Source organism: Aethalodelphis obliquidens, unplaced genomic scaffold, assembly GCF_003676395.1.
Source record: "Aethalodelphis obliquidens isolate GAN/ISIS:26980383/991018 unplaced genomic scaffold, ASM367639v1 scaffold63, whole genome shotgun sequence".
In the NCBI taxonomy this organism is placed as follows: Eukaryota; Metazoa; Chordata; class Mammalia; order Artiodactyla; family Delphinidae; genus Aethalodelphis; species Aethalodelphis obliquidens.
Window position 1 is genome coordinate 10,541,324 of NW_020838007.1, and position 19,487 is coordinate 10,560,810.

The 19,487-nt window shown below is 36.4% G+C and overlaps 1 protein-coding gene across 3 annotated transcripts in view; it reads left to right on the forward strand.

Moving 5' to 3' along the window:
• The window catches only part of METTL4 (methyltransferase 4, N6-adenosine), a 28,298-nt gene extending 23,876 nt beyond the window's left edge, over positions 1–4,422 (forward strand). For all 3 annotated transcript variants that reach the window (XM_027088564.1, XM_027088562.1, XM_027088563.1), the window contains exon 9: positions 3,493–4,422. In XM_027088564.1, the coding sequence (XP_026944365.1) occupies positions 3,493–3,638 (146 nt within the window). In that variant the 3' untranslated portion in view covers positions 3,639–4,422. The remainder of the gene's footprint in view (positions 1–3,492) is intronic.
• The last annotated feature ends 15,065 nt before the right edge of the window (positions 4,423–19,487 follow it).

Sequence of the window (19,487 nt, forward strand, 5' to 3'; positions counted from 1 at the left end):
CAAAATATAAGGTTTTATAAAATAGTGAGTAAAATTAGTCTTTTATTAATACCAGTAAAAATTAGTACATATTACGGCCTGTAGTTATGAAGTGCAGTTCTGCTGTGTTCCCAGTAGAGCGCAGCACAAACACATTTTTAGCATTGAGAATATTTAAAAAGAAAAGTTAGATTTTGGGGGGGGGAAATCTTGTGTGACTCAATATATGTTATTCTTATGTTTTGGTTAAGTACTGGTAGACAAGAAGTATTTATAATCCTTTATTTTTGAGTTCATGTTACTGGATAGCAAGTGCCTGTATTTTGGATACAGAGCCACACAAAGCCATCAGAAAGCAACTTGCAGATTTCTGCAGTATATTTTACTCTGAAGTGAGAGAGTGGCATGGACATATATACACTACCAAATGTAAGATAGATAGCTAGTGGGAAGCAGCTGCATAGCACAGAGAGATCAGCTCAGTGCTTTGTGTCCACCTAGAGGGGTGGGATAGGGAGGATGGGAGGGAGATGCAAGAGGGAGGGGATATTGGGATATATGTATATATGTAGCTAATTCACTTTGTGATACAGCAGAAACTAACACAACATTGTAAAGCAATTATACTCCAATAAAGATGTTAAAAATAAATAAAAATAAATAAAATAGTATTTTACTCTGAATCATAACCCTAGGATTTGGGATAATACATGTCCTCTATATAATGCTTAGAACTTTTACATGTAAATGTTCTTAAACTGCTTTATGCCAATTCACAAAACGAAATGTTCTCTCTTTTGCTTCTAGAAACACCAATTTTTTTTCTTTTAACAAGTTTTAATTTGTTATTTCTACTGCAAAATGTAAAAAACACCAAATTGGAAGCATATTCTATTTCAAAATGAGACATTTACTCTTTTTAAGTTTTGAAATTTCTTCCTATAGACTGAAACATAAGCCAACAATAGCTATGGCTTATAACCTAACATAAATGTATAATATTTTAAGTTTAAAGATTTAAGGTAGGAAAATCATGAAATAAAAGTATTTGAATGAAAATTTTGTTTTTCATATTGTACCTTAGAGGAATTTCTACTCCTTTTTACTACTTTACTCGCAACAATTTGTATCTGAACAGTTAAATATAGTTTGATGAGATTTTATGCACTGACATTTGAGCCGCTTTTCCCTCAGCCATGCCCTTTGCTCCCAAGCAGAAGGGGAATGACGGGCTATGTATGAATTACTTCCTCTCCATTGGTTACAAGTATGTTTTACTAATGCCAGATGTTATGTAATTATTTATATATATTGGCATACTCACATTTAAATTTATACATTTGAATTTGCTTTTTTAAAATTGAGGTAATTGACATATAACATTGTATTAGTTTCAGGTGTACAACATAGTGATTCAAGATATATATACATATTCACTGATCACGATAAGCCTATACATGGTTACAAAATTTTTTTCCTGTGATGAGAACTTTTAAGATCTTGCATTTTCTTTTAAATTGATATTTAAAATTAGTAAGAATAAAATATTCCCATTAATTTGCCTCTATTTCTTTTGCTTTGTTTTGAAATTAAACATATGTGGTTAACAGTACAAAAACATTACTCCTTGATTTTCTGTGTTTCTCAGCTAGGAAGGAAAAAAGCCATGCAGAAATGTGTTCCATTGATAAAGTAGAAGGTGATAAATGGGTTTAGGTTTCATGTATTTTTCCACTCCAAGTACCTGGCCATCTTTTTCTATTAGCTAGTGAACTCTTAGAAGACATGGATATCTATTTCTTTTGTTAAGTCCCATAGCACTTATAATGGGTGCTCAGAAATAGTAAACATTAAAAATAAATTTATTTATTTATTTATCTAGGCTGTGCCAGGTCTTAGTTGTGGCATGCAGGCTTCTTAGTTGCGGCATGCATGCAGGATCTCGTTCCCCGACCAGGGATCAAACCTGGTCTCCCTGCATTGGGAGCACAGAGTCTTACCCACTGGACCACCAGGGAAGTCCCTCAGAAATAGTAAACATTATTGACTGGCTGATTCCAGTTTAGACTCCAGTTTAAAATTCCAAAATAGAGTTGCTAACATCTTTGTACCAAAGAACTGAACAAGCAGAAAGAAGAAAACAAAACCTTGCCTTCAGTATAACCTTAGACCACATTAAAAGTGAATTGAGGCCAGTAAGGCATTGAATTCATGGGGCAAAAATGGAAAAGTGATATAAAAGTTTATTGTTCTAAGACTCTGGGGAAATTTTTCTCACTCAAGTTTAATAGCATTTAATTATATACTTATGAAAGGACTAGAAGTCTCATGTAAGCATCACCTAGAAGCTATCAAAGCCCAGATTTGAGTTTGGTGAGTTATAGACAATGAATACTTTAAATTCTTTGATTTTTGATAATCAGGACCAGTGCTTTCAGACAAATGAACAATTATTTTACTGTGAGATCATCTGAAGAACATGAAATATACATTTTTAAATATATTATCTTTCACATCTAACCGATATCAAGTATTTCTAAAGAATCCTTATCATTGCTAAAGGGAATTTGATGGGTTTCTTCCAAGCTCAATCTTATATAGCAATTAAGAACTATATTTTGCCAGTTCCAGTGACTTTTCATCCCTGAATTCTTATTTTCATACTCGATTCCTGTCGTAGAATATACATATATCAAAAAAATATAGCTAACCAGCAACGTGATCAAGGTTAAATTGATTTAAATATTTGTTATTCAAATGAGCATGTGCTTTAAAAAAAGCTTCTACGGTATTCTCTTTTTTTCTGTTGGTGTAGATCACAGCTGTTTAGCCAAGGTATAGATGAGATGCCATTTTCCTAACAAAATATAATTTTCAGTAGTTATGAATACATTGAATAAGGAATACTTAACTGTGGAAATAATATGGTGAAATTTTAGGTAAAGAAAGATCTGTAATTTGGAAGTGAAGGAGTGTTCTCAGTACTACCAAGTTATAGCTGAGGAGGTAGAGTTATTTGTTAGATATATGTTCTGAATATTTCTCTGTGTTTCCAACTCTTACACTAAAGTATGTTTTTGCAGAGACTTATGTTTTATCTTAGTTTTTAAAGTGGGTTGTCTTTGTATTGTTCCTATAGACTTTTTTTCATGCATGGATTACATTTATTAAAAAATAAATTAAGTTAGTACTCAGGAGCTATGTCAGCATTATTGGAAGACTGAAAAGTTACCGATGTGGGTGTTAAAATCCTCATTTCTTATCTACAAATGAAAACTGATAAATCAGGACTATTGAAAGTGCTGATGGTATTGTTCCCAATCTCAAGGGTGTTTATTTCAAATGACTTTCTAACTATAAATAGTAAAGCCTGTGATGAAATCCTTGAAATTAACTTGCCTTTTTTTTTTTTTAAGGAAACATCCCTGCTTTTCTACTCTTTACTGCTAAAGGAAATTGATTCCTTCCTTAATAATAATTTTCGTGTTATTTTCTCTTTTTTTTTCTGGACAGAGGTTCTAAAAGACTATATCAAGCCAGAGGGGGAATGTTTGGAATTGTTTGCTCGAAATTTACAGCCAGGTTGGACTAGTTGGGGCAATGAAGTTCTCAAATTTCAACATGTGGATTATTTTGTTGCCCTGGAGTCTAAAAGTTGACTATGTTCTTAAAATTGTGTTTTTCTTCAGTTTTTCCTCACTCCTTCTCTGTTCATTCTAATAGATTTTTCCTTTTATTACCAACTAGTATGCTTAGAGATGTGAACAGGACTTGGTTTTTCAGGAAAATGATTAAAAGTGACTAGCTGTCATATAATTTTGAGATGAATTTTACTTCAGTTGCACTAGTATTTCACATTATTCTGGGCTCTACAAATAAAGAGGTAAGCAGTTAGAACGATGGCAAGATTTTGTTACTGAAAAAGTTCAGAAAGCATGCACTATGGACTTGAAGTCACAATTCTATATATGGGTGTGTTTTGTTTGGCCCATATGGTGTTGTAAAAAAAGTTGAAGCCATCAGTCTAAAAAATCAGGAAATTTCACATAATAAGTCCATATTTCTGCCTTTCTTTAAACGTCAGAAACTCTGTCTACACTGCAGCCTGTGTTCTTTCCTGGCATCAGTCTGTGGGACCCAGTGGTGGCAGCTTATTTGGGAAGGGCCATGTACTCTCCAGTTTACCACAGTAGCCCTTGTCCCATGCCACTCACTTATATTGTCTTCCTGACCCCTGTACAACCTGAATTTAGAACATCTAGTATACTGCTACATTCTGGAAAATGTATTCAAAGACCTGCTAAGTACTGCATCATTGTATTGAGTTCATGAAACATTTTTTGGAGGGTTTTAAATTTCATTCAGGGTCACTTTTCAATTACTTTTTAGTTTTGCTTGTTTTTCTAGAAGAAAAATAAATTCTTAATAATGTCAGAAAGTAAACACTGCTTGGACTTAATTGATATTTATAGAACATTCCATCCAAAAGCAGCAGGATACACATTCTTCTCAAGTGCACATGGAACATTCTCCAGGATAGATCACATGCTGGGCCACAAAGCAAACCTTGGTAAATTTAAGAAAATTGAAATCATATCAAGCATCCTTTCCAACCACACTGCTATGAGATTAGAAATCAACTACAAGGAAAAAACTGTAGAAAACACAAACATGGGACTTCCCTGGTGGTGCATTGGTTAAGAATCTGCCTGCCAATGCAGAGGACATGGGTTCAAGCCCTGGTCCGGGAAGATCCCACATGCTGTGGAGCAACTAAGCCCATGTGCCACAACTACTAAGCCTGCATTCTAGAGCCCATGAGCCACAACTACTGAGTCCGTGTGCCACAACTACTGAAGCCCGATCACCTAGAGCCAGTGCTTCGCAACAAGAGAAGCCACCACAATGAGAAGCCTGTGCACTGCAACGAAGAGTAGCCCCTACTCACTGCAACTAGAGAAAGCCTGCATGAAGCAATGAAGACCCAACACAGCCAAAAATAAATAAATAAGTAAATATTTGGGAAAAAAACCCCACAAACATGTGGAGGTTGAACAATGTTACTAAACAACCAATGGATCACCTAAGAAAGAGGAAATAAAAAAATACTTAGAGACAAATGAAAACAAAAACATGACAATACAAAACCTTTGGGATACAGCAAAAGCAATTCTAAGAGGGAAGTTTATGCCAATACAATCTTACCTCAGGAAACGAAAAATCTCAACTAAACAACATAACCTTACACCTAAAGCAACTAGAGAGAAAAGAACAAACAAAACCCAAAGTTAGTAGAAGGAAAGAAATCATAAAGATCAGAGCAGAAATAAATAGAGATGAACAAAACAATAGAAAAGATAAGTGAAACTAAAATCTTGTTCTTTGAAAGGATAAACAAAATTGATAAACCTTTAGATTCATCAAGAAAAAAGGGAAAGGGCTCAAATCAATAAAATTAGAAGTGAAAAAGGAGAAGTTACAACTGACACCACAGAAATACAAAGGAATCATAAGAGACTACTACAAGCAACTATATGCCAATGAAATGGACAATCTGGAAGAAATGCCCAAATTCTTAGAAAGGTACAATCTTTCAAGACTAAACCATGAAGAACAGACCAATCACAGACCAATATGAACAGACCAATCACAAGTACTGAAATTGAAACTGTGATTAAAAAACTTCCAACAAACAAAAGTGCAGGACCAGATGAATTCTATCTATCACAGGTGAATTCTGTCAAACACTTAGAAAAGAGTTAACACTTATCCTTCTGAAACTATTCCAAAAAATTACAGAGGCAGGAAAACTCCCAAACTCATTCTGTGAGGCCACCATCACCCTGATACCAAAACAAGACAAAGATACTACAAAAAAAGAGAAAATTACAGGTCAATATCATTGATGAACATAAATACAAAAATCCTCAACAAAATACTGGCAAACCTAATCCAACAATACGTTAAAGGGTTCATACACCATGGTCAAGTGGGATTTATCCTAGGGATGCAAGGATTTTTCAATATCCTCAAATCAATTAGTGTGGTACACCACATCAACAAACTGCAGAATAAAAACCATGTAATCATCTCACAATAGATTCAGAAAAAGCTTTCAACAAAATTCAACACCCATTTATGATAAAAACTCTCCAGAAAATGGGCATAGAGGGAACCTACCTCAACATAATACAGGCCATATATGACAAACCCACAGCTAACATCATCCTTAGTGGTGATAAGCTGGCCGCATTTCCTCTAAGATCAGTGAGATCAGGCTGACAGAATTTCCTCTAAGATCAGTAACAAGACAAGGATGTTCACTGTCACCACTTGTATTCAACATAGTTTTGGAAGTCCTACCCATGGCAATCAGAGAAGGAAAAAACCCCAAAAAACCAAAGAAATCCAAATTGGAAAAGAAGTGAAACTGTCACTGTTTACAGAAAATCCTAAAGATGCTACCAGAAAACTACTAGAGTTCCTCAATGAATTTGGTAAGGTTGCAGGATACAAAATTAATACACAGAAATCTGTTGCATCTCTATACACTAACAATGAAAGATTGGAAAGAGAAATTAAGGAAACAATCCCATTTGCCATTGCATCAAAATAATAAAATACCTAGGAGACGAAAGGCCTGTACTCTGAAAACTATAAGATGCTGATGAAAGAAATGGAATATGATACAAACAGATGGAAAGATATACTGTGTTCTTGGATTGGAAAAATCAGTATTGTCAAAATGGCTATACTACCCAAGGCAGCTACAGATTCATTGCAATCCTTATCAAATTACCAATGGAATTTTTCATGGAACTAGAACAAAAATTTTAGAATTTGTATGGAAACACAAAAGACCCCTAATAGCCAAAGTAATTCTGAGAAAGAAAAATGGGGCTGGAGGAACCAGGCTCCCTGACTTCAAACTATACTACAAAGCTGCAGTAATCAAAACAGTATGGTGCTGGCACAAAAACAGAAATATAGATTAATGGAACAAGATAGAATGCCTAGAAATAAACCCATGCACCTATGGTCAGTTGATCTATGACGAGGATGAAAAGAATATACAATGGAGAGAAGACAGTCTCTTCAATAACTGGTGCTGGGAAAACAGCTACATGTAAAAGAATGAAATTAGAACATTCTCTAACACTATACACAAAAATAAAATGGATTAAAGGCCTAAATGTAAGACCAGATACTATAAAACTCTTAGAGGAAAACATAGGTGGAACACTCTGACATAAATTATAGAAATATCTTTTTGTATCCACCTCCTAGAGTGATGAAAATAAAAACAAAAATACACAAATGGGGCCTAATTAAACTTAAAAGCTTTTTCACAGCAAAGGAAATCATAAACAAAATGAAAAGACAACCCACAGAAAGGGAGAATATCTTTGCAAACGAAGTGACCGACAAGGGATTAATCTCCAGAATATACAAATAGCTCATGCAGCTCAATATCAAAAAAACAAAAACAACCCAATCAAAAAATTGGCAGAAGATATAAACAGACATTTCTCCAAAGAAGACATACAGATGGCCAAAAAAACATGAAAAGATGCCCAACTTTGCTAATTATTAGAGAAACGCAAATAAAAGCTACAATGAGGTATCACCTCACACTGGTCAGAATGGCCATCATCAAAAAGTCTACAAACAATAAATGCTGGAGAGGGTGTGGAGAAAGGGGAACCCTCCTATGCTGTTGGTGGGAATGTAAATTGGTACAACCACTATGGAGGACAGTGTGGAAGTTTCCTTAAAAAACTAAAAAAATTAATAGAACTACCATATGATCTAGCAATCCCACTCCTGGGCATATATCTGGAGAAAACCATAATTCAAAAAGATACATGCACCCCAGTGTTCATTGCAGCACTGTTTACAATAGCCAAGACATGGAAGCAGCCTAAATGTCCATTGACAGAGGAATGGATAAAGAAGATGTGGTAAATATATACAGTGCAATGTTCCTCAGCCATAAAAAAGAATGAGATAATGCCATTTGCAGCAACATGGATGGACCTAGAGATTATACTAAGTGAAGTAAATTGGACAGAGAAAGACAATGATATCACTTATATGTGGACTCTAAAAAGATGATACAAATGAACTTATATTCAAAACAGAAAGACTCATTGTTTTCAAAAACAAATTTATGGTTACCAAAGGAGAAACGTGGGGGGAGGGATAAATTAGGAATTTGGGATTAAGAGATACACACTACTTTATATAAAATAGATAATCAACAAAGACCTACTCTCTAGCACAGGGGACTATACTCAGTGTTCTGTAATAATCTATATGCAAAAAGAATCTGAAAAAGAATGGATATATGTACATATATAACTGAACCACTTTGCTATACACCTGAAACTAATACAACATTGTAAATCAACTATACCCCAATATAAAATAAAAATTAAATTATAAAATAAAATTTAAAAGAAAGTAACTACTGCTCATGATTGTGAAAAATTTTTTAATATTATTTCCAGATTATCTACAAATAAATATTTGTTTACTAAGTAAAATATTTTTACTGAAATGGTTCTTTGAAAAGCATGCTGATTTATTATATATAAGCTTTAAAATTTTTTTTGAGGTATACTTTTCACATAATAAAATTCTCCTATTATCAGTGTCGAATTCAATGAGTTTTGAAAGCATACATATATATCTACCACCATAATCATGATATAGAACATTTCCTTCATCCCCCAAAATTCATATGTCCTTTTGCAGTCAATCCCATCCTCCCACCCTTGGCCCTTTGCAAATGATTTGTTTTGTATCATTAGTTTTGCTTTCTTAGAATTTCATATAAATGGAATCATAGAATATGTAATCTATTGTGTTTGGCCTTTCACTTAGAGTTTTGAGAAAAGAGTTTATAGATTTTCTACAAATATTTACTAAGTAAAATGTTACATTGAAATGATTATCTGTCAAGTTTGCCAATTTATTTACTGATTTTGCCAAATAAAATTGTTATTTTTGAAGTTTGTTCATTCTTTGAGTATGTGAATATCAGAGGCTTAACTTTGAGCCTTGCTTTAGTTGCTGCCTTTGCTCTATCCTCACTGTAGGCTCTATCTACCTTGTCCTGTTCTAGTTATCCAAATTCTATGGCTCAAACTCACTCTTACCAGAAAACTGTAGGCCCCCAAATCTTACCTTTTCAGGCTTGGTACTCTAGAGACGTATATTTAGCGAATTTGTGTTTTCAGCTTCAGTGAGACTTGGATTTTGTACTGATTGTGATTCAGAGGAGGATTATAATCACCTTCAATGGCTTTCCCTTCCTTGAAGATGCCGCTCAATTTACCTCATTTGACATATCATGTACCGTTGGCTTACCACATGCTGGGAAGCACCACAGCATTGTTGGCATGGTTTTCTGGTTACCAGAGTTCTTTTACTTCAATTATATCACTTTATTCTCAAAGTAGTCTTATGAAGTTGTAGTTATAATGAGAGAACACGTTCATAGAGGTGAACTGACATGGCTAATAAGTGAACCAAGACTTGAATTCTATTCTGTTTCCTAAATTAAGACACTTTATGTTGTACCATGTTTGCTAATGAACCTGAGATCTTAATAGGCTCATCAGCTGCTAATCAGAGGATCCACTGTTTGGCCTGAAGCAAATTTAGAATGGTTCATATGTAGTCATCCAAACATACCTTTCTCAGTATGTGATATCATCAGTCTTGGATTATTCACACAGTATTTTTTGTTAGAGATTTTAGTGACATTAGTTGAACTGATATCCTGAGTGCAACTCAGAATCAGATAGCCTGCTAAACCCTTGGACATAAGCTGTGAGCACATTTACCATGCAATTGTATTTACCTCAATCAGATTAGCCATTTTAAATGTACATTTTTAAGGAAGCCCTTCTGCAAGATACAGACTTGGACTTGAAGGTGGTTGTTCAAATTGTTAGATTAAGTAACATAAGTACAGGTTCAAATTATTTAATGCACCATGATTATCTGCTATCAGGGTATAGACAACCCAAAACTCCACTGAGGGTCTTAATTAAATTCATGGCTCTATTTTTTAAAACTTTATTGATTTTTGGCTGCGTTGGGTCTTGTTTCTGCACGCGGGTTTTCTCTCTAGTTGCCACGAGCGGGGACTGCTCTTCATTGTGGTGCGTGGGCTTCTCATTGCGGTGGCTTCTCTTTGTTGCGGAGCACAGGCTCTAGGCATGTGGGCTTCAGTCGTTGTGGCACACGGGCTAGGTAGTTGTGGCTTGCGGGCTCTAGAGCGCAGGCTCAGTAGTTGTGCCTCACGGGCTTAGTTGCTCTGTGGCATGTGGGATCTTCCTGGACCAGGGCTCGAACCCATGTCCCCTGCATTGGCAGGCAGATTCCTAGCCACTGTGCCACCAGGGAAGTCCAAATTCATGGCTCTATTGACCAGTCTGCTCCAGCTTGAAAGCAAGTCAATACCAGAATACCATGATAATTACATTAAATATTTTCCTCTAAATATTCCTAGGAGTTAACCTAGGTTTTCTAGGGCTTCTGTGAACTTGAGTGAACTTGTTGGACTTTTTCAGTATCAGTCCAAATTCTTGGGACTATATAAAAACAAATTGATCTCTAGGAGTGGAGACCATGAGAAAAATTTTTTTTCGTCAACTTTTTCTGATTAGACTTTGTACTAATTATCAGATAACTGTGACATAACAATGGGATAATTTTGGATGACTAAGGCAAATGAATGGTCATTTGCGGTGTTAAAATCATTTTTGGTCAATATCTTTAAGGAAAAACATATGGTACTTAGCTTGATTTTTAGCTGCTTCTCCCAACATTCCCATATATGCCTTAAATGTTAGTCTAACTGGATATTTGCTTTTACCTGAATTTAGGACTCTGCTTTTGCTCATGGACCTTCCTCTGTCAGGAAAAAAACTAGGCTTTGGGATCAGCTGGATCTATATATTGAGTCGTAGTATTTGGCTTCTGAGTGAATTTGAATAATTATTTAAACTATGTTTTCCTGTTTTGTTTCCTTTTTTGAGGTTAAGAGGCCTAATCTTTGGACCTTGTAGGATTATTATGAGGATGAGGTGAAATAACATATGTGAAGTGCCTAGCGTAGGGCCTGGTACCTAGAAGGTATTCAATATATATGCTTATTTCTCTTTATTCACAGTCTTCCTGGCAGCACCTCTTATTTTATTTATTTATTTTTTTTAGCACCTCTTATTTTGTGATCCACCTTTTTCTGTCTCCTAAAGGAAAGCCTTTATTCTTTCTTTTAGAGCCACTTTTCACATACATGGATTATCTAGCTAGGGTTTTCCTCACATTTATCAGGAAATCAGAAAGTGGTTTATTCTGTAGGTGGCTCCCTTTTTTTTTTTTTAAACAATAGATTTTTCATCTCAGGAGATTATGGGCGGTAGGACAATTTTTTTTTTTTTTTTTTTTCCGGTACGCAGGCCTCTTACTGTTGTGGCCTCTCCCGTTGTGGAGCACAGGCTCCGGGCGCGCAGGCTCAGCGGCCATGGCTCATGGGCCCAGCCGCTCCACGGCATGTGGGATCTTCCCGGACCGGGGCACGAACCCGTGTCCCCTGTATCGGCAGGCGGACTCTCAACCACTGCGCCACCAGGGAAGCCCAGGACAATTTTTAATTTATGTTTCTCTTATCAGCATATCTAGAACTGCCAATATTTAATGAATGAATGAATGGACTCTTGGCCTTCAGGTATCTTTGAATTCAATGGAATAGACAAGACTCCTGCAAGAAACCATGAGAGCTTTATAAACCACAGTATACAGTAAACACTAAGCTGGGGAACAGATGGAAAGTGATGCAGAAGTTTAGAGAAGCACATCACTTCGAGATCACTGAGCAATGTGAGAAATGGAGAACAGGAACCACATGCTGGTTAAATTTTGGTTTATTTTCTAACTCTAGGTAGTGGCTGTAATGATGTTACTAGACAGTAGGCAGCTAAAATGTGCAAGTTCAGAAGAGTTACAAAGGAAGCATTTTGTTCTTTGTAGATTGTATGCTTTAAAAATTCTTTTTATGAAATATAGAAGATAGTGCGCACAATTTATTTTTTAACTGGAGGCTAAATTAACAGGATTAAAAAAATCTGCTGCTCTGCATTTTCTACCTTTTGAATGAAAATGTTATTTGGGAATCTTTTCTACAGTTGTCTAGGAGGCTTACTTTTAACATTTTTACAGCTGTATTGAGGTATAATGATATAAATTGCACATTTTATAACATACAGTTTTATGAGCTTTGACTTATGTGTACACTTGTGAATCCACCGTCAGAAACAAGATAATAAACACAGTCATCATCTCCTAAGATTTTCTCTTGGCCCCTTATAATCCACCTTCCTTAACCACCCTTCCCCATCCTATCCCCAGGCAATCACTGATCTGTTTTCTGCATCATAGAGTTGTGTGCATTTTCTAGAATTGTACATAGATAAAATCATACAGCAGGTACTCTTTATTTATTTTTACCTAGCTTCCTTCACTCAGCGTCATTGAGATTCTTCCATTTTTTTGTGTGTATCGATAATTCATTCCTTTTTATTACTGAGTTGTATTCAGTTGTATGGACATACCATGTGTTACCTATTCATGTACTAGTTTTCTATTGCTACCATAACAAATTACCACAATCATAATGGCTTGAAACAACACCTATTATTAGCTTGTAGTTTTGTAGTTCAGAAGTCTGAGCAGTCTCAGCTGGGTTCACTGCTCAGGATCTCAGAAGGCCAAAAACAAGGTGTTGGCCGGGCTCAGCTCTTATCTGGAAGCTGTACGGGAAAATCCATTTTCTTTCTTTCTTTCTTTCTTTTTTTTTTTAACTTTTGGCCACTCCGTGTGGTTTGCAGGATCTCAGTTCCCCCACTAGGGATTGAACCCGGGCCATGGCAGTGAAAGCACTGAATCCTAACCACTAGACCACCAGGGAACTCCCGGGAAGGATCCATTTTCAAGGTCGTTCAGTTTGATAGCAGAATTCAGTTCTGTTTCTTTGCTGGCTGTTGGCTAGGAGTCAAATCAACTGCTAGAGGCTGCTCTCTGGTCCTTGCCCATGATCCCCTCCATCTTCAAGGTCACAGTAGCACATTGAGTGCTTCTTACCCTTTGACTCTCTCTGATTTTGCCTTGTGCTGCCATCTAGAGACAATTCTCTGTTTTTAAAGGGCTTTTGTGATTAGATTGGACCCACCTGGATAATCTCCCTTTTGTCATTATAGTGTAACATAATCATGGGAGTGATAGTTCATCATGTCACAGGTTCCCACCAAACTCAAAGTGGAGGTTATACAAGTCACTGGGAGTCATTCTTAGAATTTTGCCTAATATGACCCAACCTCTGGCCCACAACTATCCATGCCTGTCCCACAAGTGAAATACATTCAGCCTATCCTAAGGTTCGAAATAGTATCATTCCATCATATAAATTCTACTGGCTTAAAGGTCCCAAATCTCATCATCTAAATCTAAATCAGGTTAGAACAGGCTCTGGTGTAATCCATTAAGTACAGCTCCTGGGCAAAATTCCCTTCAGCTGCCTCCAACACTCCCACAGTAGTTGGATGGGCATAGCATAAGAGTTATAGCTATTCCAGTTGAAAAATAGGGGAGGATGGAAAAAAATAACAATTTTCCTTGTCCAAAGCAGTTAAAAAATCCAGCCAGGTAAACTCCAGGCAGAGTTCTTTGATTAAAGCTTCAAGGCCTGGCAATAATGGGTGGTTCGGAGCTCTGCACTTTGGGTTCTTGGCTCCATCCTCTGATTCTGCTCTCTAGGCTTTTGTTTTCATCTTTTGATTCATTCTTTTCTTTCTTTTTTTAAAAAGTTGAAGTATAGTTGATGTACAGTAATATTATATAAGTTACAGGTGTACAACACAGTGATTCACAATTTTTAAAGGTTATACCACATTTATAGTTATTATAAAATATTGGCTGTATTCCCCATGTTGTACAATAGATCCTTGTAGCTTATTTTATACCTAATAGTTTGAATCATACTTTTCTATGAAAGGTAGCATGTGTTTACAGCTGAATTATTTTATCAGCCTCCTCCTGTCAGTAGAATTTGGGGGACTTGACAGCCTTTTTTTTTCACTTTATACTCTCTCACGTTCAGTCCACACTGGTATTATGGCTGCTGATATAAAATTCTCAAAAACCTATGGATCTTGTTTGGAATTCACTCCCATCAGACAAGAGCCAAATCCACAAATCTTTTAAAGATCTCTGTGTTTTGGCTGAGGGGCAGTGCTCTTAAACTATCTCAAGGCCCTCTTGATTGACTGAGAAAATCTGTTAGGAACACGCTTAATCACTTGGAAGGATCTTTTGTGTGGCTGAATACTCTGACCCTTTGATCTTTCCAGGGTTTCAGCAAAGAGTTGTATGGTTACATGCCCAGCCTGAGCCTGTTCTTAATGCCATGATTTCAGAAGCAATCTCTTACTTTTAGCATCTCTTTCCATCTGGATAGGCCGAGAATTTCCCAAATCAGCAAGTCCTGATTCCTTAGCAGTTCTTTCCTCAATTTATCTCCCCTTTATATTTTACTATAAGCAGCAAGAAGAAAACAGGGAACACCTTCAACCCTTGGCTTGGAATCTCCTAAGTATTCAAGTTCATCACTTTTGAATTTTCCTTTCTCCTATATAACTGCAGGACATAATTTTGCTAAGTGTTCTGTCTCTACAAGACAAGGATTTCCTTTCTTCTAGTTTCAAATGCATGTTCCTCTAAGTTCCATTCAGTTCTTTCTGGGTCCTCACCAGCAGTATCTTTAAAGTCCATATTTCTACTAACAGTCTGTTCAAGATTTCCACCATGCTCCTCAAAATCTTCCAGTCTCTCTCTGCCCATTGCCCAATTTCAGAGTCACATTTTAGGTGTTTATCATCATGACACCCCACTTCCAGATACCAAAATATGTATCAGTTTTCTATTGTTGTGTAACAAATTACCATATAGTAGTTTAAAACAATACTATTTATTATTATTATTATTAATTTCACAAATCTGTAGGTAAGAATTCCAGGCAGGCTAAACTGGATTGTTTGCATAGAGTCTCAGGAGGCCAAAGCAAGGAATTGTTGGTCAATCTGGGCTCTTATCTGGGGGCTCTAGGGAATAGACTGCTTCCAAGCTCATTCAGATTGTTGACAAAATTCAGTTCCATGTGGTTGTAGGACTGAGGTCTCTGTTTCCTTGCTGGCTGATAGCAGAGGTGGCTCTCAGCTCCTAGGGGCTGTACCCCCTCCATCTTCAGAGCCAGCAACAGTGTGTCAAATCCTTCCTGTGTTTCCAGTCTCACTGACTTCACCTTCTGCCATCAGCCAGAGAAAACACTCAGCTTTTGAAGGGTTTTGTGATTAATTGGTTCACCTGGATAATCTCCATTTTGCCACATAAGGTAACATAATCATATTCATAGGTTCAGCTCATAATCAGAGAAGAAGAGAGTATATTAGGATGTGGGTTATTGGGGGTCATTCTTAGAATTTTCCTACTATAATTCTTCTGTCGATGGACATTTGTGTTGTTTTTAGTCTGGGGCTATTATAAATAAAGTTTATATGAACATTCCTGTGTGAGTTTTTGTATAGAGGTAAAGGTCAATGTTTATTTTTTCCCAAATGTATAACCAGTTATTTACAGCACTAATTGCTGATAAATAAAGATGCCTTGGCATCTTTATTGAAAACAACTGACAAAGATATATGTGTCTATTTCTGGATTCTCAGTTTTGTTCCATTGAATTATATCTTCATTTTTGTCAGTTCCACACTATCATGATTACTGTAGGCTTGAAATCAAGTAAGATCAGTTCACAACCTGTATTCTTCTTTCTTACTTTTGGTCATCACTTAAGAGTTATTATCTTTGTATGTAAATTTCCATTTAAAAATTAGTGAAATCAAACAGTTAAGAATGTTTGGCCATTTATATTTCTTTCATGAATCATCAGTAGTTCCTTCTGATTATCCATTTTTCTGATGAGGCATTCATATTTTAAAATTAATTTTTCTAAGGTTTGTATTATAGAAATTTCAAATACATGCAAAATAGAGACAATGATATAATGAATCTTTGTGTATCCATCATCCAACTTCAGTAATTATCAACCTATGGCCAGTTTTGATTAATTCATACCCCTGCCCACTCCTACCTGGATTGTTAAAAAGAACATCTCAGACATCATAATATTCCTTCTGTGGTGTCCTCATTTTACACATGAACAAAGTGAGATTCAGAGGGTTTAAATGATTTGGCCAAGGTCACATGGCTAGTAAGTGGCAAAACTGGGACCTGAACCCCAGTCTGTTTCACTCCAAAATCAATCTTTCCTCTCTCCCTCCCTCCCTCCCTCTCTCTCTCTCTTTCTTTCTTTCTTTCTTCTTTCTATTTTTAAACCACTTCATTGAGGTATGAATGACATGTACAAAGCTGTACATATTTAATGAATACAACTGGATGAGTTTGGGGATAAGCATATACCCATAAAACCATCACTACTATCAAGGCCATAAACATGTCCATCACCTTCCCAAAATTTTCTCCCACTTCTATTATTGTTATTATTTTGTGTGTGCCTTTGTGTGTGTATTAAGAACACCTAAGATCTACCTACTTAGCAGATTTTAAGTATACAATACAGTATTGTTAGCTAGGCACTATGCTGTATAGCAAATCTCAAGAACTTACTTATCTTGCACAACTGAAATTTTGTGCCCTTTGACCATCACCTTCCCATTTCCCCCTCCCTTTTCTGGTAATTGCCAGTCTACTCCCTGCTTCTATGAGTTTGATTATTTTAGATTTCACATATAAGTAAGATCATACAGTATTTATCTTTCTGTCTGGCTTATTTCACCTAGCATAATGTTGTTTTGGCTACTCTAGGTACTTTGAATTACTGTATAAATTTTAGAATCAGGATAACAGTTTCTAGAAAAATACCTACTGGGTTTTGGTTGGAGATAAGTTGAAGCTATTAATCAATCTGGAGACACTTGCCAATATTTCTTTGTGCAGGTGGGGCCCTTCCCCCACCTTCTGTAGCGCCCCTGCATTCTTGGGCATGGTTGAGAAAGCTGAAATTATGCTTCCATGTGGCTCCCTCACTCACTCCTTCACATCCCACATCCTGGACACCATTAGGCGTGCTGCCAAGGTGCCTCACATGTCCTCTTCTCACCTCCATACTTCTGCCTGCCATTAATTCTTCTACCCCAGGAAAGGAAAATGGAAAGGGAAAATGGGAAAAGATGGGAAGATGGCAAAGGAAGGGGATCTGGGAAAGGAAGGTAACAAGACTGAAATTTCTGAAACCAAGTAAAGAAAATGCTTAAACAAGCAGTTGGTTAATCAACTGCATCAATGATGCATATGTTTGGAATAAAATGAATGCGCACCAGATTGGTCATTTTAACACAGGTGATTTTAATGGAGTAGCAGTATAAAAGTCTAACTGGAGTGAATTAAAGAGATAACAGAGGGGAGGAAGATGGTGAGAATTAATATAAATCATTCTGTTAAGGAATTTTGTTATATAGAATGAGCAGAAAAATGGGAAGTAACTGGAAGCAGCTTTTAATTTAAATGTCTTACTATTTGATTACAAAAACAACATTGTCGTTCCCAGGACTTACAGGAATGAGTATTTCTTCTAGCTGGGTTTAGGTCATCTGGGGGTAGTATAATCTTGTCCAGTAGAGTGCTATACTTTTTTTTTAACTAACTTAAAAAAATTTTTTTTCTATTTATTTATTATTATTATTATTATTGGTGGCGTGGCATGTGGGATCCCAGTTCCCCGACCAGGGATCAAATCCGTGCTCCCTGCATTGGGAGTGTGGCGTCTCAACCACTGGACTGCCAGGGAAGTCCCTAGAGTGCTATACTTGAAAGAATCAGCACTTACATTTTCACAGAGAATATAGGAAGAACTGTATTAAGAATCAGAAGAACTGGACTGAAGCTGACACAACTTGTTATTGATCCTGGTAAAATCTACTGACATCTCTGGCCTCACCAGCTCACCTCATGTAGTGGTTTTGAGTATCAAAATGAGACTATGTATGTGAAGATATACTGTCTACTTAAACAATAATTTGTTTTTTGTTGTATCCTTAGTGCCTAGAACAGTGGTGTCACCTAGTAGGTCTTCAATAAATATTTGTTGAACAAATAAATGAATATATTTTATTGTACATTATTTGTACATTAAAGTGAATAAAGCACTATTGCATATTAAATGATTAATGGAAATTAACACAAATCTCTTAATTTCAAGTGAGATACTCTTGCCATTACTAAAAATTGCATTGCTAAATTTACTTTGCGAGAAAGGCAATGTACCATTGCTATTATTATCTTCATAAGAGTGAATTGGTCAATGTAAGTGTTTCACTAAATAGTCTGAATATTTTCTCAATGTATTCACTAAATATTTTCCAGATATGGAAAAGTTGATGCTTTTATTGATTAAAAAGAACCATTCCATAAATTGTGCCTTTTTCCCTTATATTTCCTTGAGATGGACCAGCTTAGGGGTTATTATATGGACTATGTAGTTGAGAAGATTAGAATTTGGAGAAGTTAAGTCATTGACCATAGCTTATGGAGCTAACAAGTAATGAAGCCTGAATTACAGACTTTCAATCCTTTGATTACTTCACTTTCAGCTACATCATCAAACTTCTCTTGAAAGGAAGGGCGCATCTAATGGTAGAAGTGAAAGGAGATGCACTAAACATTTTAGGGATGAATTTGCTTTGAAACGACACAACTGAGATTATCTTAGCCTAAAACAGAAGTAACCTATTTCAACATGAACAAGTATGAATGCCATTTTGTCCTGCTAAGTACTGTTCAACTGTCTTCCTGCTGTGAGAATATTTTATGTTGATAAAGAAAGCTAGTTTAGGGCTTCCCTGGTGGCGCAGTGGTTGAGAGTCCTCCTGCCGATGCAGGGGACACGGGTTCGTGCCTAGTCCGGGAAGATCCCACATGCCGCGGAGTGGCTGGGTCCGTGAGCCATGCATGGCCGCTGAGCCTGCGCGTCCGGAGCCTGTGCTCCGCAACGGGAGAGGCCACAGCAGTGAGAGGCCCGCGTACCGCAAAAAAAAAAAAAAAAAAAGAAATCTAGTTTAAAAATAAGAGATACACTACCTACATAATTATTTCTAGGTCTCACAACAATCCTGAAAGGAAGCTATTGTTATTGCTGTTTTACAGATGATGAAAGGGAGATCCAAGGTCTCACAGCTAGTAAATGGCAGAACTAGGACTCAAGGCCAATTAGGCAAGATTATAAACCCTTTAATGTCCACTGTGCACAGGCATTCCCACCAGGCGTTATGCCAGTTGCTCTAAGTAATGCCAGAATATGCTGCTTTTAGCACAAAGGTTTCTTCTTTCTGGTTCAAATATGGAAATTAATCAGCATGTACCCATTT